Raw genomic sequence first — 27,805 nt, forward strand, 5'->3', positions numbered from 1 at the left:
CTCTCCACATAAGGGCCCCGATCTTCCCATGGGGGCTCCACCTTCATGACCCCACCTCAACCTGATTCCCTCCCAAAGGCCCCCTCTCCAAACACCATCACATTGGGGGTATGGCTTCAACATGAACATTTACGAGGGACACAGACACAAATGTTCAGTCCATAGCAGAGAGAAGGAGGGTGTGAAAGGAAATGGTAAAATTGTCATAATTTGCAGGTCATTTAACCACCTACCTAGAAAAAACAAGCCTAAATAGACTGTTAAGATTAATATGGGTTCACTAAGGTGCTAGGCACAAGAAGAACCGTAGTCAGGTTCTCACCGTGAAAAGCAGTGGGCCAGGTTGCGCGCCCAGTGACACGGGGGTCTGAAAGAGCATGGTGGCAATTGCGCCAGGAGTGAACTGAGGCAGAAGGAGCAGGGTGCTTGCCAGAGAGAGGGTGGGGCTTCTCTGCTGAGATCCCAGGAGGTCTAGCCCCAGCCAGGAAGACACAGAATAAATGAGGCCCCTGGTACCCCTCACCCAGAAACCTCAAGTGTCTCACCTTTCAAAAATCAAAGCCTGCTTCCCCCTGTGTTCCACCTTCCACCCATGCCATGAGATTGTGAGTAAGTGACTTTGGTCTCTGGGCTTCCACTTCCTTATCTGTAAAGTGGGGACCATCACAATAACCACCTCCCAGGGATGGGGTGGGTTAGATATGACAATAATGCAGACTCAGTGACACATGGATGAGAATAACTTTGTTACTAAGGTGATTAAAGAGTCCCCTTCCGCCACACACACATGCACCCCAACACCAGGGTCCAGGCCAGCCAGGCCAGCCTGCTTGCTGCCTCCCAGTCTCCAGCTCCATCAAGGGTTAAGGAGTTTGGCTGCCTGCCTAGAGCAGGAATAAAGTCGGCCCCAGCCGTTTCTGCCTATCTGCAAGCAATCTCTCCCACCCGGAGCTCGGGCCTTCGGAAATGAAAGCCCCTGCAGGCTGAAGCTCCTCCGCTGGCTGCATCACAATGATGTTCCCTGGCTGGGAGATTGTGGTGGGCCCTCTGCTCCGGGCTTTCTCTGGCGGGCTGGCTTGCTTTCCAAGATCTGGGGGGCTGCAGGGACCCAGGAGCTGCTCTGGAGCTGTTGTCTTGCATGTAGGAGAGGGATTGGGTCACTCCAGCTCCTGGCCCTGGACGGTTGGAGGAAAGGGAAATGGACATGTGAGCTGGGAGGGGTCATGGAGCTGGGGTTGCTTACAGGTTGGGGAGCATCCCCTTGCTGTGCTCTGGCCATTCTGGATCTCAGAGAACCAATCCATCCTGCCTCAGGCCTGCGGGTTACAACCCATTAGTGAGCTGTTAAATCCATTTAGTGGATTGTGATCTACATTTTTTAAAAGAGAACTGGAATAGAAAATAGAATGCATTGCATATAATAAATCAGCAAGCTTTATCTCAGTCACCTGGAGTGTGGTGGTTAAAACCATAAACCCTGGAGACCCCCTGTGCATCCACAGACCCTGGGCATCCGTTTAATCTCCCGGGCCTTTTCTGTCCACAGGAAGACCAGCACCCACATCATGGGTTATTGCGAGGAATGAAGGAGTGATACGGAAGAGCAGGGAGCATGGACCCACAGTGAGTTTCGGCTCCTTTCTTGTCCTCATGTGTAAAATGCGTTCCCTGGAAGAGGCATCACAGGGTCTTGAAAGCCACTGGATCTGAGGACTGGGTGCAGGACCTGCTTACAGTGAGAACATGGAGAGCAGCTTCGGGCAGGGGTGCTTCTCTGGCCAGATTAGGAGAGGGGCCTGAGAGGTGAAGGAGAAGCCAGAGGCGGGTCTGCAGGTCCCCAGCCCTCCACAACCCAGAACCCCCTCTGGCATCCCTCACCCCGTGGCCGCAGCCGCTGGGGTCACTGTGGAGGCTCAGGAGGGAGGGCATTTCCGGTCGCTGGTGGCTACTGGCCTGACTCTGGGTACTGAACCAAGCAGGCCCCTCAGGCCCACCCCAACAGGGGTCTCCTTTTTGGGAAACAGGGGGTATGGAAATGATAAAAGTTCCCCCAATTTCTCAACAACTTGGCACCAGAAGGAAAGAAAGAAACTTTAAAAAAAATCCTGTGGCTGGCATCTCTGTAGTCAGTCATCCGCTGGCACTGCGTCCGTGGGAAAATAACCCCCCCCATGGAGGCTTCACTCTGAGGCCGTGCCCCCACAGCACTCCTGTGCCCAGCAGAGGCCCCCGGGGGTCCTCCGTTTCTGCTGGACCGGCCTTTGCCAGGAGCAGTGGTAGCTCATAAATGCCACTAACTGCTGTGGTCAGATGGGGCAGAAGGGAGGGACCCCGACGGGATGGGCTGATGACGACACTGGAATCTCTTGCGTGGCTGTGACAGCCTTCCTCACTGTCGCCTCCCCGCCAGGGTGGTGCATTTGTTATGACTGATGAACCTAATTTGACACATTACCATCACCCAAGGTCCACGGTATATGTAGGGGTCACTCCTGGTGGTGAGCGTTCTGTGGGTTTGGACAAAGGTGTAATGGCATGAATCTATCTTCACAGTATCACACAGAGACGTTTCACTGTCCTCAAAATACTCTGTGCTCCACCTACTCATTCCAAACCCCTGATCTCCATAGTTTTTCCTTTTCCAAAATGTCAATAGTTGGAGTCATTCAGTTTGTAGCCTTTTCAGATTGGCTTGTTTTGCTTAGTAATATGCACTTAAGGTTCCTCCCTCTCTTTTCATTGCTTAATAGCTCATTTCTTTTTAGTGCTGATAATATTCCATTGCCTGAATGGACCACAGTTTACTTATCCGCTCACCTACTGATGTACATCTCAGTTGCTTTCAAGTTTTGGCAGATTTGAGTAAGGCTGCTATAAATATTCAGGCACAGATTTTTGTGTGTGCATAAGTTTTCAACTCATTTGTTTAAATACAGAGGAACATCATTGCTGGATCATATGGTAAAAGTATAGTTTTGTAAGAAATGACCAAATTATCTTCCAAAGTGGCTGTACCATTTTGCATTCCCACCAGCAGTGAATGAGAGTTCCTGTTGCTCCACATCCTCACCAGCAGTCGGTGTCAGTGTTTTGGATTTTGGCCGTTCTAATAGCTGTGTAGTGTTATCTCATTGTTTTAATTTATGCTTTCATGATGGCTTATGATTTTGAGCATCTTTTCATATGCTTATCTGCCATCTGTATATCTTCTTTCATGAGGTGTCTATTCAGGTCTTTTGCTTACTTTTTAATTGGATTGTTCCTTTTGTTGTTGAGTTTTAAGAGTTCTTTGTATATTGTGGATAACAGTCATTTACCTGATGTGTTAATATTTTCTCCCAGTCTGTGGCTTGTCTTCTCATTTCCTTGACATTGTCTTTCTCAGAATAGAAATTTTACTTTTAATGAAGTCTAGCTAATCAGTTATTTCTTTCATGGATCTTGCCTTTGGTCTTTTATCTAAAAAGGCATTGCATACTCAAGGTCATCTAGATTTTCTCCTATGATATATCCTGGGAGTTTTATAGTTTTGCAGGTTACATTTAGATCAATGATCCATTTTGAGTTAATTTTTGTGAAGGGTGGAAAGTCTGTGTCTAGATTCATTTTTATTTTTGTGGGTCTATTTATGGGCTCTCTGTTCTATTCCATTAATTTTTTTTTTCATTAATACCACACTGTCATGATTACTATAGTTCTAGTAAGTCTTAAAGTCAGGTAGAGTCAGTCCTCTGACTTAGTTGTTTTATTCTCTCCATTTTTCAGAAGTGGGAATTAAGACAAGAATTTAAGTAACTTGCCCAAAGTTACATAGTAATTGGCAGAGTCAGGATTTGAGCTCAAGTCTTTTGACTACAAAGCTTGCGCTTAGGATAGAAATTAAAGCACAGGATATGGGCAGAGCGAGGAGGGGAGAAGGGGGAACAAACGGGGAAAGGAGAGGAGCGTGTCCGAAACAGGAAAGGTGGCAGTTTCCCCCAGAAACCCAAATGGGAGTGCTGCTCCAAAGCTGGGAGGAGGGGGGACAAGGATAGGGAGTCAGGGAGGGTGAGAGCAGGCAGAGGCGGGGCAAAGGGAGGGCACTGCAGGCGGTCTACCCAGCTTTGGCAAACCGCAGAGTGTTTGTAGAAGGCAAGGTTCCTGGAAGGGAGCAGGGGAAGGCATGGTAGGAAGTGGGTTGGTGCCCCGGGGCCTCGAATGCCAAAGCAAGCCTCCTGGCTCCCTGGGACCTAATTCTCAACTTCCCACAGCACACTGGCACCAAGGTGCCTGGGGCAGAGAGGGGAGGAGCAGGCAACATGGCTACCCGGAACCGCCTGCCTCCCCAGTCAAGTTGCCTGCGCCCAGGGCTCCCGGGTGGCGCTGTAGTGTCCTTGGTTTATGGAGCTAGTGCTCCCCACCTGGGTGCTCAGACCATGATCCTTTGAGCTGAGAAGTTTCCTGGGCCATGGACACTTGACCATAAAGTGGATTTGGGAGCCCAGCATCGCCCTGAGCGGGGGAAGTGGTTGGGTCTCTGGCACATCCGTCCACGCCAGCCCCTTCTATCTTCCCTCCGGCCTCTACCTCAGCCCAGACCCCTATCAGCACACCTCTGGACCACCACAGTCACCTGCTCTCTGCTTCCACCCAGCCCCTCACAGTGGTCCTGTCAAGGCACAATCTGGCAGTGGCACTCCTTGCTCACAATTCCTGCTCCCCTTAGCTTTTGCAAACATTCTTTCTAGGATCTTATTTCTCCTTGTGCATTTCTACCCATGGAGCAGGTCTCAGATGTCACCTCCTCCAGGAAGCGTTCCTCAGGACTGGTGGGAGTGCATGTCTCTCCTGGGTTGCACAGCCCCCTCTTCCCACATCTCCTAGTCACAAATGCCTGCCTGCATCGACCTCCCCCATCAACTCTGGGCTCTTCTAGGCAGGACCCAAATCTTATTTCTTGGTGGCCCCTGCTCCTGCCAGGAGTGACACAGAGAAAGTCCCCAGGGAGTGTTTGTTGAATGACTGTGTGATCAATTGAGTATTAAAAGGAAGAGAGGCAAGCTGGAAGGGAAGGTGGGAGAGGAGGACGGCCACAAGGCCTTTAGCTTTGCTCAGCCCTAACCCAGGAGCAGACCTGCATACCCCAGAGTCACCCCAACATAGCCAGCTGAGCTCCCTTCTTCTCCCTGCTCCCCCACATGAGCACCAGTGTGCTCACTCCTCGGGTCATCTCTTACCAGTGCCCCCATTCCAAAACAGTTCACATTCCAGGGCTGCACCGTGCCTGACGTCCTTCATTAGAGTCCCTGCCGACAAGAGGCTCCCTAGGCTGGCAGGGTGTATCTGACTATGCCTCAGGGCCGGGCAGGCTGCTGGTAACCCCACATGGCGTCTCATTTAAATCTCCTGAAGGCCTCGAGGGTTGGCACTTCTATGAAACCATTTTAGAGAGGGAGCAAGTGCACCGTCCAGGGTGAGGAGCTCTGCTGTCTGGACAGGAAGCCTCGGAGTCAGGAGACATGGGTCCAGCCCTGCGTCAGTGACAGATTTGCTTACGGACACAAGTGGGGTCAGTGGCCCCTTCCATCCACTCTGTCCACTGTGGTCCACTGCTGATGCCCACTGGGCTGGTGGGCAAGGACTCAAGGCCAGGCCACTCTGCAGGCTGTTGGGTTCAGCCCAGAGGCCACCCAGCTGTGCACAGCTCTGTGAGTCCTTGATGACCACCAGCAGCAAACAGATGTGCTGACCTCTGTTCTGTCCCCAGAGCTTGTCACTGGAGCTGAGAGGGGGATGGTGATGGCTAGGCTGGCCAGTGAGTGGCAGCTAATGCCCTCAGGGCAGCCACAGTCCCTCTCCCCACCTGTGAGTCATCTATTCAACACATCTACAGTTGTATGTTGACCCCTAGTGCATGGCACCTAAGAGCCACAGCAGTGAACAAAACAGGCAGAACCCCTCTCCAGGGAGGAGAGACAGACACCACACCCAGCAAGTCACACTCCATGTGTCCCATGTATTGGGTGCTATGAGGAAGTAAAGTGGGGATGTCCTCACAGAGGAGGGGACCTTTGAACAAAGCCTTGGAGGAGGTGAGGGATGAGCCATGTGGATGTCTGAAGAAAGAGCCTTCCAAGCAAAGGCCCTGGGGCACCGCATACTTGGAGTGTTGAAAAACCAGGGAGAGCCAGGTGGGCCAGCATGGAGGAGCCTGGTGACAGGGAAGAAGGTGAGGACAGAGAGGTAACCATCAGGGGGGACCTTGTGGACTACTGGGAAGGGCTTTGGCTTTTATCTGAATAAGGTGGGAGCCACGGAGGGTGTAGAACAAAGGAAAGATGGGACCTGACTAGCTCTTAACAGGATCCCTCTAGCTACTGGGAAGGACAGTGTGGTGGAGGCACAGAGAATGTGGGTCTGTTTCTAAGACCAAGCCCATAGGATTTCCTAACAGGATTTGGGGTGGGAGACAAGAGAGACAGCAGGAATGACTCCAGCGTTCTGGAAGGATGGAGATGCCATTCCTGAGGTGAGAGGCTGCAATTAGGATCTCAGCTGTGTTTGTGTTCATTAGGGATACCGTGGAGCGCCCCGGTGAGGGGGGCTGATGCCGTCTTCCCTGGGTCCCATCCAGCGTTTCCCTCAGCAGGTGAAAGAGGAAAGGCAGACTTCTTGGCTCCCGAGTGACTCTCTGGGGAAGTGAGACGCTGCTGGGGCTGCAAGCTCTAAAGGGGGTATGAGGAAGGGTCACACACCCGAGGGTGGCATGTGGCCCGGGTCCTGCAGTTCCCCAGCCTGAGATCCACGACCCTCCCCAAGGCTGGCCTCGGGGAGGTGTGGGGACAGAGGCAAGAAGGGCACCCTGAGGGCTGGGTTCTCACCTTGTTGGTGCTTTCAAGGGATGCTTTCCAGCTCTGTCACTGGCTGTGAGCAATTTATTTTAGGTAGAAGCAGACAGGGCCCAGAATGAGAAAGGTATTCCTTGCCGTTCTCTTCCCCGCCTCCAGGACATCAAGGAGAGCCTCGGGGGAGCCACCCCATCCTTAACACCTCCTCCACGCTGGCAGATCCCCCTTAACCAAGAGGGAGCTGGTCTCAGGCTCAGCCTCTGCAGACAATGGTGTGCAGCTAGAATTTAACAATATGGCTTTAGGTCCAGTATAGCTATTTTACAGTGGCTGTGTATTTATGGCAAATCCGGGCAGTGATTGGAAGTTTCTGTTAAATACATCTCAGCTGAAAGTGTGGATGGATTCACTGGAAGATACGCAGCACCCATCGTGGGGGTGGTACACCCGAGCATTTAGGACACCCTCCGTTCACACACACGTTTGTAGGGTTGCTGTGAGGTTTGGCAGTGTCAGTCCTTCCGTGTGAGGTACTAGCTGTGTCTGTCCCTCTCTGAGGTATTTTGAGCTCCTCTTCTGTCTTGTTCTCTGGCCTTTTCCTCTCGGAAATAGGAATGGGCTGGATCTAGCCTTTGCCCCACCCACCCTGGCCAGGCTCTGGAACATCTAAGACCCTCCTTCTTCAGAGCTGATTTGTGTCCTCGTTGGTTCCCAGTCCACTGGGGGGCGTCTCCGCGCTGGCCGGCTCTGCCCACACTTGCCAGGGCTGTATGGCTGATTTCACACCTTCCTCCCCGGCCTTAGGGCTTCCGAGCAGCACCATTTAGCTCCCTTGCTTTCTGTCCTGCAGGGCTTTCCACGCCCTGGCCCCCGCTCTCTCCGCACCTCTGGGCTCCGGCTCTCCTCCGCAGCCCTGTGACACGGGAACCAACCCTGAGCAGCGAGGAGCCTGGTGAGGTCACCAGCAGCTGGGCAGCTGATCCAGGGTGACATGAGAGTGGACGCGGGGCTGGGCCCTCATGCTCCGTGAGGGAGCCACCTGGGGAAAGGGGACAGGAGGGGCAGGAAGTGGCCTTAGGGCGGTGCCTCTCTCCATGGGGCTCAGCCATGTGGCAGGTGGCTGCCCTGCCACATGCCTAGCTTGTTAGGGACAAAGCCAGGTCCTGCAGACATTGGTGACTTACTCTTCCCTCAGAGGGGCTTAAATATGACACCCTGAGAGTACAGTGCTTCCCACAAAAGGCTGCCTTTTCTGACATAGGAAAAGTGAAGTCTCCTCCTTAGAATCTCTCAATGTTAGTCATCATCATTGCCGTTTTTATCATCTTTACTAAGTGTCAGGCATATTCTGATCACTATTCTGATCACTTCTCTGGTGTTAACTTGTTTACTTCTCCTGAGAGTCCTATGATATGGGTACCTTTATTATTCCCATTTTGAAGATGGGGATATTGAAGCACAGAGAGGTGAAGAGACCTGTATAAGGTCACAAGGTCACATTGCAGGTCAGCAGTAGAGCAGGAAGTGAAGCCCAGAGAATTTGTGGCCACACTTGTCAAAACCTATAGCCCAGGCCTGTGGGGGCAGTGGGGGCAGGGCTGAGCTGTCCTTTCTTGCTAGAAGCCCCATGCCTGCCATGCAGAAGGGCCAGGCCTCCCTGCTGGATGCGCAGAGGGGCCCTCGGCCACCTGCCTTCCACCTGGCACTGCCAGCCCTTGACAGCTTCCCTAGTGGGTGGGTTGCCCCCTCTTCTTGCACACCCCCAGCCCTGAGGGGCTCAGTCCCTCTTGGCCTCCTGTGCCCTCTCTGCTCTGCCCTGCCTGAGAGAAATCAGCCTCCTCCTCTGCCTCACCCTTGAGTCCAACACCCCAGTAGGGGCTGGTGCCGCCCCTGGACCCCCAGACCTTCCTGCTCTGCCTGCTCGGAGAGGCACCTGGGGCCTTTCTGACCTCTACAGACCCAGTAGGCTTTTCGGAGCTCCTAAGTCTGTGACTATGCCCCAGGGTGCTCTGAGGATGGATTGGGGAATTAAAATGAAAACAGGCTTTGGCCACCTGTGTGTGTGTGTCAGGACTGGTGGGAATTGGTGGCTGCAGGGCTCCGCTTCCCCTCAGCCTCCCCACCTTTGCCTCCACAGTGAGGCCAGCCCAGAGCACCATTTCCAGGGTCTGGCCCTTTTAAATTTAGCTTCAGGAAAAAGCAGTTTGTGCAGGCCTGGAACGCAGAGACAATCAGCAACAGGAAAAAGTCATCTGAGGGGAGTTTTCAATGAATTATGGAGGCATTGTTCCTGCGCTTGAGGAGCCGGGGCTGCTGGTCCAGGCCTCCCTGACCCAGCCCAGGCCTGTGGGGCCAAACATTGCCTGGAGCTGCGTCAGGACAACACAGTGTGGGCGTCTGAAGGCCAAAAAAAAAAAACAGCAGAGGAAGAAAAATAGTGGAAATTCCCTGTGTCCCAGGGATGGAAGAGCCTTTCTTACAAACCAACAGCACGGGAGAGGCTGCTGCCCGCCCAGGCGGTGGCCTCCGGGAGCAGAAGGAAGTCGCAAGGGGGGTTTGAGGTATTTCCAGTCTGCTGTGATGCTGGCTGATTTTCCAAAACATGAGGCCTTCAAGCTGAGGGGGGAGTCGGGGGCTGGCTGGGGGTGGGGCCGGGCTCAGGATGGGCTAGGACGAGGATGTAAACAGAGGCTGACCCAGTTGGAGCGCTCCGGTGTCCCAGCTGGCGCCTCGCGGGCCCCTGGCAGCAGTGGGAGGCCCAGGGGGTCTCCTGTTGATCCAAAGGCCCTTCCGGACCCCACCTTGATGAGAGGACTGCAGGCGCACAGGGGAAGCCCTGTGCAGAAAGCCTGCTGGCCCGCCGGCAGATTTTGCTCGCTCACCCCTCCCAACGGGGAACTACCTACCTGTTGGTCAGCCCATCCCGTTTCTGCGTAGCTCGGACTGGGGAAGGCAATAACAAGGCTTCTGGAGGGGACACAGGAGTGAACAAACCAGACAAAACTGCTCCCGGAGCTGACATTCTGGTGAAGAGACACAGACAGACGCATAATTAATTACATTCACAGTATGTTAGAAATCGCAAGCACTGTGAGAAGACGAAGCAGGGAAAGGAGTAGGAGGCGCGTCAGAATTCTAAAAACAGGGAGTTAGGCAGAAAATTCCTCCTTACTCTCAGCTGGCAGCCAACTCCCTGGGGTGTCTCATGGGCACCCACTCTGCCCCCTGGACCCGCAGCCCATCTGCTCCCCTGTCCTGGGACAGCGCTGCTCTTTTCCAGGCTGAGCAGGCCAGCTATTCACTGGAAGAGGGCTCCAGCCAGCCCCCTACTCACACTGCTCCAGAGCTCAGAGCTGACCTCCTTTCCCAAAAGGGGCAGTGCATTTCTAAACCCTCTGTCTTTCCAATTGCACCTAAGTCCCCGCTTTAGCTGCTTTAGCAGCTGTATCCCACTGCTACCTCCTACTGAGCTAATGCCTGCTGACTCCCTGTAAGGCCCACAAGCCCTGTCTCCTCCACCCAAGGGTGGTGCAGGCTTGCAGATCCAGGACCAGGAATTTGCATTTATTCCTATTGTTTCAGCTCATGGAATTCTATCCACGCAGCCTGCAGAAATTTTTTTGGTACAGAGCTGGACCACATATGATATGAGACAGACAAAGAGTTAATATTAACATACAAAGAATGCCTAAAAATCTTTAAGAAAAATATACAACAACAACAAAGAAAGAAATATGGGCAAAGAATATGATCAGGCAGCTCACTGGAGAATTGTAAACAGCCAATAAACAAATGAAAAGAGGCTCAACCTCTTCGGTACTTGTGGAAATACAAATTAAAAGAACAGTGAGATGCCATTTTTTATCCCATCAGATTAGAAAAAAATACTAAATATTGATGACATCCAGTGCCAGCAAGGAGGGGGGCAGTCGAGCAGTTTTGACACTGCTGGTGGGAGTGTGAGCTGCCAGAATCTTTTGGGACAGTAATTTGCAGTTTCTATTAAAGTTTAAAATGCACATGCCCTTTGATTTGGTAAACCCACTTGGGAGAATTTATCCTGCAAAACCACACAGATGCATAAGATGATATATATAAGGGTGTTTGTTGCAAAAAAAAAAAAAAAAGAATGTACTAAATGTCGATCAGTAGGACAATGAATGAAGGAATCTTGGGACATTTATTCTATAAAATAGTAGGCAGCTGACAAAAATTAATGTATGAATGTAGGTAGCTATGTATGGATCTGGAACTGTGTTTATGATCTATTATTAGGCAAGAATCTGGTTGCAAAGTCAGGTATATGGATCTTATTTTTGTAAGTAGGTTTGAAAGGGTTAACTATAAAGAAATATTCACCGACCCCTGACCCCAGTAACCCCAGGACAAGAGGATTGCTGGGAGCAAGATTATTATACTTTTTGTCACCTGATATTATTTGACTTTAACAAGTTTTTATAGGTCTAATAATTTAAATAGCAAATACTTTTCCTTACGTCATTTTGAGGAGGTTCTTAAGGAGAGTGGCCCAGCATGTCATTGTAATGAACAAAGGGCAAAAGGGTGGGAGGCTGTCCTTCCCGTGCCGAGCTGGGCATCCGGCTCACCAAGGGCTTTCTTCTTGGGCCTTCCAGGGGACATGCAAGTGTCTGCTTCTCACCCTCACACTAGCGGGAACCCCACTGCTCACCGAACCTCCTGGGGTCTCCCTGCCTCTGTTTCCCTTATCTGCCTCTCCTGTGCCTCATCCAGCCTTCCCTGTCCTGTGAATGGTACTGGTTCCCAAAACTTCAGAAGAGACTGGGCTGAGTTTCCTCATCTTGGTCAGATATTTGGGGGTCCAGGGGCAGGCCTAGGACAACCACCAGTTCTTGTCTTGCCTGCCAGCTCTGAACAGTGACAGAGGTTGCTTTGTAGGGACTCTGAGGCTATTTCTAGGCTCCACTAGGAAGAGTGCTGCAATTTATTAGCAATGTCTGCTTTTGGCAGGGGATTGGGGACCAGATGTACCAAAGTTACTGAATGGCCATGCTTGGTCTAGGGCAGGATTCCTTGATTGAAATATGCACTAGAATCACTTATTTTATTAATACACAGATTAAGGTCCAGTAATGTCTGGGAAGGGCCCAAGATTCTGCATTTCTAGCAAGCCCCAGTGGGTGCCTATGCTGCTGGTCCTCTGGGCAAGGATCTTGGAAATCTCCATTCACACCACCTTCTCTTCTATCTTAACTTATCACACATTTGCAAACAGAACTGATCAACCCCTGCCCACTGTCCAGCACTTTTATGTCCATCATATCATTTGATTCTTGGAGCAGCCCTGGTCATTATTATCTTCCTTGACGGGTAAGGAACTGGAGGTCCAAGAGGGCAAAGGACATGACCATGGTCCCCTAGCTGCCAACGGCAGAGGTGCACCTGGATGGCAGATGGATCACCAACCGCCCTCACCCCCAAGTATCTTCTCTCTGGAGTCAGAACCCCCCAGAAAGACCCTGATGCACCCCAAAAGCATGTTCACTGCCATAAATAAAACCTCAGCCAAGCCAGGTCCCTCCTCCTCCCTCAGCAACATCTCCCAGCAGGCTGGGTCCAGGGCAGCCACGGAGGGAAGGGAGGCGAGCGACAGCATGAGTTATGGGCTCCGGGAAGCCCATTAGTCACTGAAGCAAGAGAAGTTAACTGGAGCTTATTAACTCTAAACGTTTATTATTCACATTGATCACCGAGGCAGACAGCACCCGCCACCCCACCCCGCAGAGCCAGCTAATGTATTCTGAACGCAGGACGGCAATGTGAGCTGAAGGGCCCAGGAAATGCAGGCCGGGCACAGACAGCCTCAGCTGCCCCTTCCAAGAAGCCAAGAAGGGTTGCTCATCTGTGGTCCTGTAACTCATCCACTCCTCACATATCTGCCAGCCCCTGTTTTGGGCCAGGCCTTGAGCCAGGAGCTGGGGAGCCCTCAGTACATAGTCAGACACCATCCCTATCGTGGGGGCCTGGCCTGAAGCAAAGGAGGTGGTTCAGGGCACAAGCTTGGGGTCTCCTGGTTTGATTTCTGGCTCTGCCACTCAGCAGCAGGTGACTTTGCATATAAGTCCCATGACTTTTCAGAGACTCCATTTTACAATCTGTAAGTGGGGATGTGTTCATTCATTCAACAAATATTTATTGAGCCCATACAGTAAAGGACAGAAAAGCATGCTGCCCTCATGGAATTTATATTCTGGAGATGGAGACAGACACAAAGCAATTGAAGAGAATAAATAATTACAGACAATGGTGAGTGCAATGAAGAAAATAATCCCAAATCACAAGGAGGAGCATGACCAGGGGCGCTGGGGGATATTGGTGGGATGGCCACGAATATTTAAGGAGGTGGCATTTGAGCTGAGATCTGAGTGATGGGAAGGGGCCCCCAGAGAGATCTGGGCCAAGGGGAGTCTAGGCAGAGGCAGCAAATGGCAAGGATGATGGCTGTGCTTCACGTGTGCACAGTGACCAGACAGGAAGCCAGGGCTGCTGAGTAAAATGAGATGAGGGAGAAGAGAAACGGGCCAGCAGCCCCCAGAAGGACTTGAGATTTTATTCTCAGTGCAGTGGAGCACCATTGGGTGGTTTTAGATTAAAAAGGTCATTAGGTATATAATCATACTGGACTCCCCTCCATAGCTGTGGACACTGGGGCTCCCCCCATCCCCGCCACAGGACAGTTGTTCCCCAGCTGTAGGGATGGTGGCTGCTAGCAGCTGCCCCTTCTCATGAGCACTGTCCCTGGCTGCCTCCCCTCTCCAGGCTGGGGCCCCTGGCCTCAAGCCGAGGTCAACTCTGTGGTGCTCTTTGAGCTCCAGACTCCCTGGAGGGACCAGGCTGAGGCCAGCCTCCATGCAGGACCACAGCCTCACTGGTGCTTTGCTCCACCCTCCCTCCGTCCTCTCTGCTGAGAGCACTGCTTCAATAATTCACATGCACCTGGATCCCTGGCTCAGACTCTGCTCCCAAGGGCCCTGACCTAAGACATGAGGATTAGATCAAACAGCGACTATAAAGGCTAAATCCAATGCCTGTCACATGGTGGTAACAGGGTGACCAACCCATCCTGGTTTGCCCAAGGCATTTGTGGTTGAAATGTGCACTGAAAGTTCTGTATCCCAGAAAACCCCTTAGTCCTGGGCAAACTAGGACATTTGGTCACCTAAGGTAACTGCTTGATAATATTAATTCGTTCTTTTATCAAATACTCCTGGTGATTCCCTGTGCTGGGCTCTGTCCGTAGAGCAATGACAGGGTCCTGTCCCCCCAGGGCTCACAGGAGGCAGGTAATGTCATCAGATGCTTACTCAAGCCTTCCAGGAGGTCAGGAGAGCCATTCTGTGTAGTGAGGCAGGGTCTGCCTCTGAAGAAGGAGAAGTTGCTGCCCATTGATTGGTGGGGGGTGTTCTGGGCAGAACTCCCACCCTGGTGAGCTGATGATCAAGAAAGCCCAACATTAGATCTGCAAATGCAGAGAGAAGCTATGAGAAGCAGGTTCTGGGGATCCACCATCCATGGCCTCAACTTCTCCAGGCCTCAGTTTCCCCATCTGGGAAGATTCCTCCAGCTCCAGGCAGGAAGCCCAGAATGTTTGCAAATCAAAGACCTTTTTGGGAGGAGTCCTCTGAGACCATCAGTCAAGATGGTTAAGACAGGACAGGGAACCTTCTCTGGGCCAGCAGGCATTGTACTGGCCCCTGAAGCTCCATGTTAACCCAGACAAGTGGGCCTATTATGCCCATTTATGGCCATTTTACAGACAGGGAAACTGAAACTTAAAGAGGCATGGTAACATGTCCAAAGTCCCACAGCCAGTGAGTGGTGGAGCCACTTCATTAATTCAAGGAGAGAAGAGAGGCATTCCCTCCATTCAGTTTATTCCCTTATACACTCCCCTTTCATCCACTCTCGGTTTATAGAGGTGAATGAATAAAATCAGAGCTTCTGGAGCCAGGCTGTCTGGGTACAGACCCCAGCACCACCAAGCAGAAGCCATGGGAGCAAAGGCAAATGATTTACCCTCTCTGTGTCCGAGTTCCTCATCTTTCAAGAGAGGAGATCACAATAGCTCCTCCCTGCAAGGGTTGCTGTGAATGAAGATTAGACGAGTTAATATATGGAAAGCACTAGGATAGAGCCTGGCACATTGTCTTAGCTATTACTCCTTTTTATTTTTTTTATTACTATGACCTAGTACAATGAAAGGCATAATAATAAAACATTGGAAACAACGTAAACTGTTCAGCAATAGGGTAATTACTCAGCCAACCATGATTTATAGATTTCAGTGAACACATTAGTGATTAAGACAGGTGGTCATGGCAGAAAGATGGACAAATAGACTAAGGGGACAGAACAGGAAATCCAACATATGTGGAATCACCAGATTTATGGTAACCAAGATGCTTCAGTACTGTGGAAAAAGGATGATGTTTTAAATAAATGGTGCTGAATCTGTTGGATGTGCATAGGGGGGAGAAAAGGGTTCTTGACCCCTACCTCACACCACACACCCTTACCTATTGCACTGAACTCTAAGCAACAAGTCACCTTCCCCAGAATGTTGGCGTTACGCACCTCTACCTAGTCCTGCATGTTGGAAAAGATGAACTTGGGATAGTAAAGCCACTTCAGATGTGTGCACTGATGCTGACAAGGAGGCCAAGGTGAGTTTCAGTGGTGTCCGTGGCTTCATGTGAATGAAAATCTTGGTTGTGATGCTTGTCCTTTCAGTAAAATGAAGGATATTTATTTTGAGGTCCGATCACACCACTTACCCAATCCAAGATAATCACAGGAGAAGGAAGATGAATTTCAGGCAACAAGTAGTCAATAAGAAAGTTCCTATTTCCTCTGGAGAAAGAGGAAAACATGTTTTGTTGTCCCCCAACAACAAGATGGAAAAAAAGAAAATAACCAAGGGAAAAGTCACCCACGCCTTCCTTGTGGCCGAGGCCCCCCCACGGTGCGCTGCGAGGAAGTCGGAGGTTGAGCAAGAGCAAAACATGTTTGCCTTCGGCAGGACGTCTGTAGGGACTGCTGGAATCAGTCATTGGAAAACACAAAAATAAACTAAACTTCAGCCCGTGGTAAACTACCCCTTCTTTGTGGGATCAGGAAAACAAAGGCCAGGATTGGGGTCAGCATGAAACAGTGGGCAAGCACTCCTGACCGGAGGCAGGGATCTGGGCTTTGGGTAAGGCTGGGAAAGGCGGGAGGCTTCCTGAACCTCAGTTTACCTACTTGCAAATTCACAATCTTGTGTCCGTGTCTCAGAGCTGGGGGTGAGCATGTCATTTCACTCACTCAGGGTGTGTATTTGACTCCTCTTCTGTGCCAGGCTATGAGCCGGGGTCTGGACACCCTGAGGTGCTGCCTTCCTAGCCCTGGTGTGTGCAGGGCCGGCGTCACAGGCCTGTAACCAGTGTGGTCATGCAGGGGCCCACGCTCATGAGGGCCTGTGCTTAGTTTAGACCCTGATCTGCCATCACCAGCTTGAAAGTCCTAGATTTTGAAGAAGATGCCCTGCATCTTTGTTTCGCACTGGGCCCCACGACTTACGTAGCTGTTGTGTGTGTGTGAGATGCCTTCTGATATCTCACTGCATGTGCCTGACTCTCTGGGTTCCCCCTAAGGCTTGGCACAAGGTGGGAGCTGGTAAGTGGGGTTGAAATGCCTGGGAGAGGAGAAGCCAGGGGTTACAATTCTGCTCTGCCGCCTGCCCCAGGTGTGCCCTGGCCATAGCGGACTCCCCAGACCCTCAGTGCTGCAGCTGCCGCTTCCAGGGAAAACTGTCTTCAGGCCCCCAGTGGAGTGCACTGGGAAAAGCACCAACTGTGTGGTTGCAACAGGTCACAATTCCCAGTGCTCGGGCAGGTCTTGAATTTCTATTTCTTCTTCTATGAAATGGGTACAGTCACACCCGACACGTGACTATAGATAGGCACTTAGACAGGTAATGTCTAAAGCACCGTAGCTCTCTCAGTTTGAGGAAGCATCAAGCCCACATCTTGACAGAAGTTTGGTAACAGGATCCTGAGGGGGGAGTTTGCAGCTAGAGACAAATCCTCCTCAGGCTTTAAAATGAAGGACATGGTTAGCCTGGGACACCATCGCTGGAGAGCAAGGCTGGATACGGCTGCCTGTTCATCAGGGAAATGTGACTAAATGGTATTTATAAATAGTTAAAAATTAGTTAACCAAACCAGCACATCAGTGAGAAATGGCATATGAATTAGGCTTTCACAAAACATAAGCAAATGTCTACCTACAAAAAGACATCAAGTCCTAATGGACCGCCTACTATTTGGCAGGTACTTCATTCATACTTAGTAATAATACCCAACGTGCACTGAAATGGCTACTCTGTGCACCACGATCTTATTTCTTCTTCCTAATGGGCCTGTGTGGTATGTGCTAGAAATGCACTTGTACAGATGAGGAGAGGGACACCCAGAAGGGAAAGGGACTTGCCTGGGGTTCAGAGCTGAGAAGTTGGGGGGCTGGGCCTCAAACCCTCTTCCCAAACTCTGAGCTGTCAAAGCTCTGGCACCAGGTCATTAGAACGCTTCATGCTTCGTGAACGGCTCCTGCAGGCCACGCACAAGAGGTGCTTCCCCCTGGGCTGGACTGGGTCCGGTTTCAGCCCCTCTGCCGGCAGGCAGCCCGAGGGTACCTCCCGCAGGAACCGCACTTCTATAAGGATGGAGGCGTTGGCCGTGCCCACAGCACTGAGCATTTTAATAGTGTTCCTGGACTGGGCCTGATCCATTTTTCTTGAGCCTGTGGGTTTCAGGTAGGGGGAGGCTCACCCAACAATTGATGGTGTCCATGACAGGGGGTCACATTGCCTCCCAGGTCCCTTTCTGAGCACAACCGCGTGGGTGCACACTCCCTTATTAAGCTAATTAATATGGTCTTTCCAGAGCCTCTGTCTCCATCACTCTCCGCCATGGAGGTGGCAGAGAGACACCATCTTCACTCTCTAGCTCCACGGGGAAAACAAATCAGGAATCAGGCATTGTATCAAAATCCTCTTTTTAAACTGCCACCATTCCTGGTGCATCAGGGAAGGAGACATGGCCACTCGTATACTGCAAAGCGACCCCACAAGGGAAGGATGGCCCTGTGAGGGCGTGAGCTCCCCAGGAGGCTGTCAGAGGTAGGAAGTTGGAGTCAGTTGCTTGGCAGGGTCTTCCCGGGACTGCCCGTACTTCCCAGCTTGGCAGGGCAAGGCACGGACACGCCACCCCCTTTGGACATCACTGCACACTTGGTAAATGAGCAGTGGTCAAGTTCTTATCCGATGGCCAGATGGAACCTCAGGCCCTTTGGCTAGAGGAGGGTCCCAGTGTTCCTCCCACCCAAGCTCTACTTGCCATTTAAAGGGGCTTCCAAAGCTTTACCACATTTCCCCCATATGAAGAATCCATTTCATTCCAACCCCAGGAGTCTTGACTCACTGGGCCTGTGATGGCACTTTGGAGTTCCTGTTTAACCAGCCCAGAAGATTCCTCAGGTCAGGAGGTTTGGATTCTGTGTTGACCCAGAGATGTGGCTGTGGCAGTGACCTTGACAAGCCCTTGGAGGAGATTTTTCAGAACTACTATTACCTTTTCCACTGTCTGCCTGTACTCGAGGGCCCTTTGACATGGTGGGAGAGTATGGAGAAAGACATGGGCTCCTGGTGTCATTCCTGAGTCTCCCTCAACCCTGCCACTTCCCAGCCAGGCATGAGACTTCCCTTCTCAGAGCCTCAGGTTCCTCATCTGAAAAATGGAGATAATGATGCAGACCTCCCAGTGCACTAGCTCCCACACAGTCCTCGGAGATTGTTCACTGGTTTGTCCATTGGTGAGTAAACGTAGTTCCTCTTTAGGGTAAACATTTAATCCCTGTTCCCCTCATCTGCAGTGGAGCCCTCTTGAGGGCTGTCCTCCTGGCAGAGAGACAGCTAGTGAGTAGGAGTTTGGTATTAAGCCCAGAAAACGGGGGTCTCTGTCGCTCTCTGTCCACTCAGTGTGTACCATACGACAGTGAGCACTTACTGTGTGCTAGGCTGTGTTCTGGGTGCCAGGAGAGAGGCACCAAGAGACACAGCCCTGCCTCCTGGAACTGGCACTTTGGGTGAGGACAGACGGCATGGGCGTGCAGGTAAACAAACCAATGTGGGACCCAGAGATGGGTAAGTGCAAGCAGAGAAGGGACATGGGGTGACGGGGTGGATGGAAAGGGACTCGGGGTGCATTCGGAATACCTCTGTGAAGAGCAGACATTTGACACCTAACTGATGAGGGGAGCTAACCCAGTCATGTGAAAATCTGGGAAGGCAAAATGGCAGGTACAAAGTTCCTGGGGCCAGGGTGAGCTGGGCAGGTGCAGTGATGGAGAGAAAGGCTATGGTGGCTAGAGCTGAGGGAAAAGGGGTGGTGGGAGATGGGGTGGGAGGGGGCTTGAGGAGGTGGGCATGTGCTGGTGTTGGAGGCCCTGGTGAGGAGAGCAGATCTTATCCCAAAGCAACCATCAGGCAGCTGCTACATGCGCCACATTGTGAGGGGCTACGTCCATGGCCTCCTCACAGTGGCCCCTGAGCATCAAGAGACAGGGAGGGAGGGCATGTCCTAGTGGGTGGTCAAGAAAATGGCTGGGGTCCTGAATGGTGGCAGCACTGGGCACAGGCCACCAGGTCCCTGCTCTGCCCTCCCAAAACACCAATAAGCCTCTTGCCATGACTCAGGGCTCTCTAGGGCCACAGGGCCAGGTCCCCCAGAAGACACACCTGACAGAGTCCCAAATCCCTGTCACTCTGAGCTGTGTCCCATGGGCACCCGACAGCCAGAGGGAAATCTTTACAAATGTGAATCCGAATGTGCCCCTGCCTGCATCACCCCTCAGGGCCCCGCCTTGCTCTGAGAATACAGCCCAGAGGCCCTGATGCCCAGCCTCCTCCGCCTTATCCCTCCCACCCCTTCTCCCCTCCTCTGAGGGCACAGCCCTGACCCACCCTGGGCCTTTCTCCTGCTGGCCCCTCTGCCTGAATGGGGCCCCAGGCTGTCTCTTGGGAGGCTCCCCACTCTTGCCTCTCCTTGACCACCAAGCCAGAGACCTCTCCACGCTCCACCCACCATCCATTGCCCACAGCACAGAATCTTTAAAGGTCTCTTTTCCATCCATGTGTGGCCTTTACTGCCTGCCTCCTGCGAATGCTACACTCATCCCACGAGGCAGGAGGTTTTCATTTGTGGTGTTGTCATAGGTGAATCCAGCAGGCCTACAATAGCTGGCACAACATGAGTGTGTGTTGGATGAATGAATGACCTCAGTAAATGCTCACACAGGCCCATGAAGCAGGCTCTCTAGTTGTCCCATTTCACAGGTAGGGAAACTGAGGCTTGGAAGGTTAAGCCACATACCCAAGGGACACAGCCAGCAAGGAGCCAAAACAGACTGACTTCAGACCCCATGCTTGTGCCCTGTTGCGCTCAACTTCCCCTGTGACCAGGTCTTCCCCCTGAGTTAATCTCAACGTGTCATCCGTCCGATGGGTTTTAAACCCCAGCCCTGCCTTGCCCTGGGAGCGGTGGTGAGCCTTGGAGATGTCAGTGAAGTGAACCCTCCGTGTCACCTGTATGGGGCCAGCCCCACGAGGAGTTGGCAAGAAGGGGCTTTCAGCCAGGCCTGCTGTCGGAAGGGTTAACACGGCTGCTTTGTCCCATGGTTGCCATGGGAACAGTTCCTGTCCTTCAGGAAGCAGGGAGAGCAGTTTCCTGTTTTGAAGAAGGCCTGAGGGCTGTTTTCCTCCAATCAGCCTGGCCAAAGTGGGGCAGGAAGCCTAGGGCCAGGCTGCCCCGGCTGTTGGGTGTGTGGTGGAGCCATGCCCACACCCAGCCAGCCAGGAGGGGCCGTTGTGGAAATGCGGCCTCGGGAAAAAGCCCAGTGGGCCAGCAGAAGGAAAAAAAATGGCTGGCCGGAAGAGGGTGGCCACTTCCTGAACAGACCTCAGATCCCACCCAGTGGTGATAAAAACTCCAAGCTGGCCCTGCCCAGCCTCAGACTCCCCTCCCCCAGAGCTCAGCCCTTCCTTGGGGAGCTGATGACCTGCTGGACAATGGCCTTGGAGGCCCCTGTCTGCTCCCTCACCTGAGTGCACCCTTCATACTGCATGCCTGACACTTCAGCCTAACTGGACTACTGGTCCCAGTTCCCACCTCCAGCCCCAGCCTGGCAGGCCCTTTCCTGCTCCCCTCTGCTTGTGTGACTTCTTGAGGATGCCTGGCAAAGCCTGACTCCCCCTGGAAGCCTTCCCAGCATGCACTCGAGCACCTAGTACTATGGGTAGGAACATTCATGAGTTCAGGCCTAATCTCTCTGGAGCCAGGGGTCTCCAGGCTGTGCTCTCTCTGCATGCCTGGCCTGGGTGTGTGCAGGCGGGTGCGGGCGCACTGTGCCTGAACTCAACTTATCTGACATTCCCAACCAATCTGGGGCACGGAAGGGCAGGGCAGCCTTGCTAAGACCCATCCACCCCAGCAGGTGTCTGGCCCAGATTCGTTCGTCTGCCTCTGGAGCCAGGAAGGCACCTCAGTTAATGTCTAGGGGAAGCTGACGATGATGCAGTCATGGTGCTGTGAGGTGAGCAGCCCGAGGCTGCTGCGGAAACTTGGGGGTCAGCAAAGAGGCTGCGGGGCCAGGGTAATTTCCATTTGAATAATATGCACTTTTTCCCTGTAGACAAAAAGTAGTCCTGCTCCTTATTGAAAAGGGAAGCCCAGGGGGACACTGCCATAGGAGTGGACTGGCCAGCATCGGGCCCCAGCTTTACAGAAGAGCCCCCATCTCAGCAGGAAACAAAACCCTGGTTGTCACTCCTTCTGGGCTGGGTGGGAAGCAGAACCCGGGCTGCCTCCCTGTGCTCCCCTGGGGCTCCCACATTTCCCCCTCTCACCCATCTCAGCGTACAGCAGCTGCTTAGTGAATGCTCTGCCCTGTCCTCTCCTGCTCTGACTGTGGGGTTTGTGTGCCCCAGTTCCTGGTGTACTTTGCAAACATTTATTTAGCACCAACATGTACTAGACATTTAAATGACAGTGATCATTTATTGAGCACCTCCTGTGTCCCTCTCCCCACTCCTGAATGTTTTATGCTTTAGATGAATAATCTCATTTAATGAGCAGATGCTATAATCATGTCCACTTCACAGGGGTGAGCAGGGTGCCAAAGTGGGTAAGAAAGCTGGCCCCAGAGCCAGGGTTGAGTCCCCACCACTTACTTGCTGAGTATCCCTAGACAAGTGCCTCAGCCTCTCTGTGCCATGGTAGCCACATCTGTAACGTGGAGGTAAGAACAAACATGGTGTACTTCATGGGCTGTTGAGAGGATTAAATGAGTTAATAATATAGGCAAAACACTTGCTGAATGCACAAAATAAGCACTCAGCAAATACTAGTTACTATGATTTACTGATGGAGAAGCTGAGTCTGGGACTTGCTGGCCAGGGTAGTGTGGGTCCTGACCACTGTGTTCTACTGCCCGTCTGGGAGGCTTGGCCGTGGCCGCTTGGCATGAGCTCACAGAGCCTGGGCGCTCTCTGCTGCTGGAGAACATGGCCACATCCAGCCATGGCGCTGGCTCTGCACTTTGTGGAGGCTTCATGCAGGCGGGAACGGGGAGCCTGATTTCAGCAGTTTTGATCTGATTTACCTAAGCTGTGTGCAGGGACGTAATTAGCCCCAGATGCTCTAAAGATAATAAGAAGGCAGGAGATATTTGCTTAGTTGGAGGATCCTAATCTTTTCTGCTGAGTTATGTGTGAGTGAGAGATGTGGAGGGGCTTTTGGTGGGGAGGAGCCTGAGGGTCTTAAGGAATCTAGTGAGGGGGTGTCTTTGATTTCAGAGGCCCCAGGGAACTGGTCAGCCCCACGCCAGGGGTTTAAAGGCATCTGAGGGCAGTCGGGAGGTCTGTTTTCCCCATTAGTGTTCCCATCAAAGTGATGGATAATTTGCTGGTGGGTGTCCTGCTTCCTCAGCTGGCCGGGGGAGTGAGTCTGGTGTGTTCACCTGGTCCTGGCACAGAGAAGGCACACTGCATTTTTATGGAAGGAAGGAAGGTAGGCTGGCAGCCTAGGTTTCTGGTCCCCATTCTGCCACTGTGATCTTGGGCAAATGTGGTATAACGTGAATAGCACAGGCCTTGAGGACAGAAAGACCTGGGTTTAATCTTAGCTCCACCACTAGCTCTCAGTCTTGAGTAAGGCTCTCACCTCTCTGACCCTCAGTTTTCTCTAATGTAAAATGATATCACAAGAAGCATGGAGAGAGAAAGTGCTCAGTAGATGTTAGGGTTCAGCATTCATTACTAGTACCAGTGCTATTATGACGGCAGCCTGACAGTCTGCTGAGAGCAACAATTAAGACGGTGAGAGTGATTTGGAAAACATGACATCTAAGCAGACTTTCTGCACATCACAGAGAAAATAGTGTAGCCGGGTGGTTAAGAACTCAGCCTGTGTTCCTGGGGTGTGAGTCCTGGCTGGCCTGTAAGGGGAAATCACTTCCTCTGTCTGGGCCTCAGTTTTCCCATGTGTGAAATGGGGATATAACAATCCCTGTATAGGATTCTTGGGAAGAATACACGTATGAAAGGCTCAAAAGGAGAGTGATGATGGTAATTACCCGTACATACTCATGTCCCTTGTGGGTATTTACAGCTGGCCCGCGAGCCGAATGAGTGGTTATGGCTCAGTTCCTTAAGTACCGAGAAGTCCATCCATCAGTATTAGCACCGGATGTGGGTAAAGCCTTCTGGTCTTTCACATCCATTTTCTCTTATTAAGAAAAGCAAACAAAGGAGTAAGCATTTCAGCTTCACAGTCCATCACTCGATACCACCATGTGGCTTCAGCCAACAGGCTCAGACTTGTGTGTTTTCCCAACTGTCACTGGTGCTGTGATCTTCTTAAGTAGACATGGCTTAGCCTCAAATCCCAAATTCAACAGTGGTGGAAAGGGCTTAGCAAAGCACTGAGGTCTCTTCCTGCCCTCCTTTCTCCTTTTGCAGGTCCTACCACTGAGGGTAGCAGTGGCTGTAGATTGAATTATCTGAGCTTTCTCCTGTTCCTGCCCTGGGGTCCTACGTTATTTTTTTTGTTGTTGTTAATACCCGGAAACAAGCTCAATTATTAAAACATACTTTCTTTTGGCATCAAATATTGAAGTGATTTATCCACTCACTCATGCGTACCCGCATTCCAACAGACACCCTCCCTCCTTCTCTACCATCTCTCCACCACCTTGACCAGCCCTCCTGCCACCTCCGTCTTCTCCAAGTCTATCGTCTCCACCATCTGTGAGGTCCAGTACCTCCACCTCCACTGCCAGCCACATCCCGTCTCCCACCTTCACCATGACTTCCACGGTTACTTCATCAGCTTACCTTCTTCACCATTTCCATGTGGGGATCCATAAAGTTTATTAAGAGCCTGTCTGCATGACACTGATTCTGCCATAGATTTTCTATTCCCGAGGCTCAAGTACTTCTCCACAAAAGGCTGGGGGTTTAAGGACTCTGTCATGGCTTGAAGATTAAAAGGTCCTTTGAAAGGATTCAATTCAATTCCTGATTTGGGGAAACCAAGGTACACCTGAGGCACTTGCCTGAAAGTGTGCATAATCTCATTCTACACTGTAGGTATTAAAAGATAAACCAAGAGAAAACCTGCAAACCTGGAGAGGAGAGTTTGCTGAGTGTGAAAACACTATATAAGATTTTTCATAATGATGGGAAAAAAAGTTTATCCTCCCCAGAGCCTCTCCACATTACCTAACTGAAGTTTATTGATTCCTATCTTCCCTGTGTGTACCTGAACACCTTCTGTATGCCAGGCACCAACTGACTCATGTAACAATTCAAATCAGACCTTCATGAATGTAATATTTTTAGTGAGCACCAGGAGTTCTGCTTAGCATTGGCTCATAGATACCCAGAAACCTACCAACCTTCCAGTAATGTATTAACAAGGAGACAAAGGTTAGGAGATTATGTTCTCACCCCAGTGAGAACCTGGGGAAACTTCGATGTCTTTTCTCTACTTTCGTGTGCTCTGGCCAAAAAAGAATGGGGTAGGTTGTCTACGGCAAATAGATCATCTGGGGAGCTTGTTAAAATGCAGATTCTGGTTCAGTAGGTTTGGGGCAGGGCCTGAGGTTCTGCATTTCTCAGAAGCACCTGAGCAATGCTGATGCTGTGGCTCAGCAGTGCGCTCAGAGCAGTAAGTGTTTCATCTATGCAATGGAAACATCTGGTCATCTCAGACCACCTGGACCAAAGGCTGGACCACAGGTGCCTAGATGCAGGCAGACACAGCCATGGTTGTGAAATGCCTTGTGTTCATTCGGGATTCTGCCTCCTTGCAAAGTCCCAGCATAGCAAGTTCCAAAAATTCTAGCCTCTGCCACCTTCAATCCCAGAAAACTAAAGTGATCTTAAATAATAGTCTGAACCTCTGTCCTAAGCCTTTATTTCATGTCCAAAAAAATTTTTTTGAGAACCTACTAAGTGTTGGGTTCTAACATTCGATGCCAGGGCTGCACACATAGCCCCAGCCCTGGAACCATCACCCTGGCAAGGGGTCGCCTCTGGGCCTTTCTTCCCCATCTGATGGACAGGAAAGGATGGTGGTGGTAGTGGGAGGTGGGGGTTATGTCCCATGTTCCTCCCTCAACTTCCACATAGTAGTAGATATGTTGACTAAATTGCCAAAACAAATTGAGACATCCCCCTGCTCTCTTCCCACAGAGTGCTGGAAATGCTGAAATTCTACAACCTGGCACTTAGTAGACTCACAACCAATCTACCAAATGACCAAGCCACACCTTGAGTTGGGTCTGGAGCTGCAGAGATAGAGCAAATTTTGGCAAGAACAGAGTCCGGAAGTCTCATTTGAACACTTACTTTACTCAGTTTCTCCATGTGTGAAATGGCAAGAATTTTGATACCTGCTTCATAGGACTGTAGTGAGGCTTAAATGAATAAACATGTATGTACATAGCTTAAGCACTGTGACAGGCACCAGGCAGGTGCTCTGTAAATATTAGTTGCCAGTTATATGTGAAAGACATCATCCTTGCCAGCTTTCAGTGACTGATGGAAGGAAGTCCTTAGTGTGGCAAAGCACCTCTCACGCTGGCCCTTCTGCACCTCACTTTGGGATGCTTCCACCCTCAACTTCCTGCCAAGCCAAACCCCTCATGGCAGCCCCAACAGGCCATACCTTTTGACCCCTCTGACTTTGCCCAAGCTATTCCCTCTACCTGAAAGGACTTTCCTTGCTTGGGCCCTCTCCACTTGGAGGCCACCTCTGAGTTCCCACACTGTGCACTACTGTCCCCATCCCAGCGCTCTCCAAGGAAGCAGAACTATGTTGCCTGGCCAGCCAGACACGGAGCTCCATGGCGAAGGCTTCTCTGAGTCATTCATGTCAATGAGCACCGGGTCTGGTCCCAGGGAGGTGCTGGCCTGTGTACTGAGAGTGAACAAAAAAAGGCGGCTCAGCAACTAGGTCTTCCTTTAAATGTCACTTCCTCAGGGAGGCCTTCCTTCATCACCCATTCTCTACTCCAGTGGTTCTGACTTCAGCGCATCAGCACCACCTGAAGGGTTTATTAAGCCCGAGATTTCTGGTTCAATAAGGCTGGGAAGAGTCCCTAGAATTTGCATTTCTTCACAGTTCTAATGCTGCTCTTCACACTTAGCCACTGCCCCCATAACCCTGGTTTATCGCCCGCAAGGCACTTACCAATCTCTGAAATGATACTTATGGCATATTTGTCCTGTGTCTCTGCCGATCTTCTCCCCTCTAAGCTGCGTGACGGCAAGAATTTGGAGCTGTCTAGTTCCACGCTCAGCACCGCTCTTGGTGAAGGTCTGAATGAATGCGCGAGGTTGAAAACGAAGAGATGGACGGCCTGTTGGGCGAAGGGCCCAGGAAGGCCCCAAAGGCCCAACTCGCCGGCTTCCCCCGCGTCACCCGCCCGGATCCTAGTCCCTTGAACCCCGCGCTCTCCCCGAGTCCCCACGGCCTCGGCCCCTTTAAATGTGCTCGGGGGCGCCTCGCCCCTCGGCTGCCTAGATCCCTGACAGCAGAAAGGGGGAAAAAAACGCCTTCCTCTTCGGGAGCGGGAGGAAACGTCTAGGAGGGGGCGCGGCTGCCGCGCAGAGGTGCGGATCCGGGAGCCCGGAGCAGACGCGACGCCGCGCGCTGCCCTGGCCGCCGCCCCACGCGCGGCGCGCTCGCGCCCCCCCGGCTCCCGCCCCCCGCCAGCGCGGCCCCGCCCCTGGGGCCCGCGCTCCGGGCCCACTTGCAGGCGCTCCGCGCGGAACCCCGAGTGAACGCGACGCCGCGCGCCGCCCCTGCCGCGGCCCCCGCGCTCGCTCCCCGCTCTCCGGCCCGCCCCGCCCAGCCCCAGAGGCTCGCGCCCCGCGCCCCCACTTGCCCTGCGCGCCGCGCGGAGTCCGGCGTGCGCCGGGGGCGGGGCGGGCGCCAGGGGGTGCGGGCCCCGCGGGGCGGCCATGGAGTGAGGCGGCGCGCGGACTCGCGCTCGGACGGACCGACGGACGCACGGACCGACCCTCGGCGGCCCCGGGCTCCGCGCGCCGGAAGATGAACAGGGCAGGTAGGAGGCTCCGCGAGTCCTCAGGGCGCCGAGGGCCGCGCGCGGGGGGCCCCGCCGGGCGCTCCAAGTTGGAGCGAGCCGCCCAGGATCCCCCGACCTTCCCACTCAGCGCCTCTTCGGCCGGGGTATGGGCGGGGCTGCAGTCCCCTCACCCCAGGGCTGAGAATCTTCGGGGGCCACTGCCCGGGACGCCCCGCCTCAGGGACGCCCCTCAGCCGGCGAGGCCGCTCCCTGGACGTGCACGCCCTTAGCCTACTCCCGCCGCGGCCCCC

General features: G+C 52.3%; 2 protein-coding genes across 10 annotated transcripts in view; one reads left to right on the forward strand and one right to left on the reverse strand.

The window, feature by feature from the left end:
- On the reverse strand, nucleotides 1-27,431 carry LOC118925550 (fibril-forming collagen alpha chain-like). 7 transcript variants are annotated; one of them, XR_008999017.1, is made up of 5 exons: nucleotides 26,657-26,713; nucleotides 22,323-23,686; nucleotides 22,132-22,186; nucleotides 9,734-9,850; nucleotides 1-1,175 (listed from the first exon to the last, which is right to left on the reverse strand). XR_008999017.1 is itself a non-coding variant. In XM_057506301.1 (3 exons), exons 1-2 carry the CDS (start codon nucleotides 27,429-27,431, stop codon nucleotides 9,741-9,743), a joined length of 885 nt encoding a protein of 294 aa, XP_057362284.1. In that variant the 3' UTR covers nucleotides 14-1,175; nucleotides 9,734-9,740. The 7 variants fall into 7 exon arrangements, 3 of the variants coding, with proteins under 3 accessions (XP_057362284.1, XP_057362295.1, XP_057362291.1); XR_005030102.2 differs by lacking the exon at nucleotides 22,323-23,686 and having other exon boundaries at nucleotides 12-1,175; nucleotides 26,657-26,785; XR_008999018.1 differs by lacking the exons at nucleotides 22,132-22,186; nucleotides 22,323-23,686; nucleotides 26,657-26,713 and adding an exon at nucleotides 14,171-14,682 and having other exon boundaries at nucleotides 11-1,175.
- Nucleotides 27,392-27,805, forward strand: part of FGD5 (FYVE, RhoGEF and PH domain containing 5) — a 105,966-nt gene continuing 105,552 nt past the window's right edge. For all 3 annotated transcript variants that reach the window (XM_036911449.2, XM_036911451.2, XM_036911450.2), the window contains exon 1: nucleotides 27,392-27,533. In XM_036911449.2, the coding sequence (XP_036767344.2) occupies nucleotides 27,521-27,533 (13 nt within the window). In that variant the 5' untranslated portion in view covers nucleotides 27,392-27,520. The remainder of the gene's footprint in view (nucleotides 27,534-27,805) is intronic.

The sequence above is a fragment of the Manis pentadactyla genome, chromosome 1 (assembly GCF_030020395.1).
Source record: "Manis pentadactyla isolate mManPen7 chromosome 1, mManPen7.hap1, whole genome shotgun sequence".
Lineage (NCBI taxonomy): Eukaryota > Metazoa > Chordata > Mammalia > Pholidota > Manidae > Manis > Manis pentadactyla.

Bases quoted from the DNA above. Each gene is read 5' to 3' on its own strand.
- LOC118925550 (XM_057506301.1), bottom strand. From the start codon at position 27,431: ATGGCCGCCCCGCGGGGCCCGCACCCCCTGGCGCCCGCCCCGCCCCCG. The intron at 9,851-26,656 runs GTAAGTGCCTTG...TCTCTTCACCAG, and splicing joins AAGTATCATTTCAGAGATTG to AATGTCAGCTCCGGGAGCAG.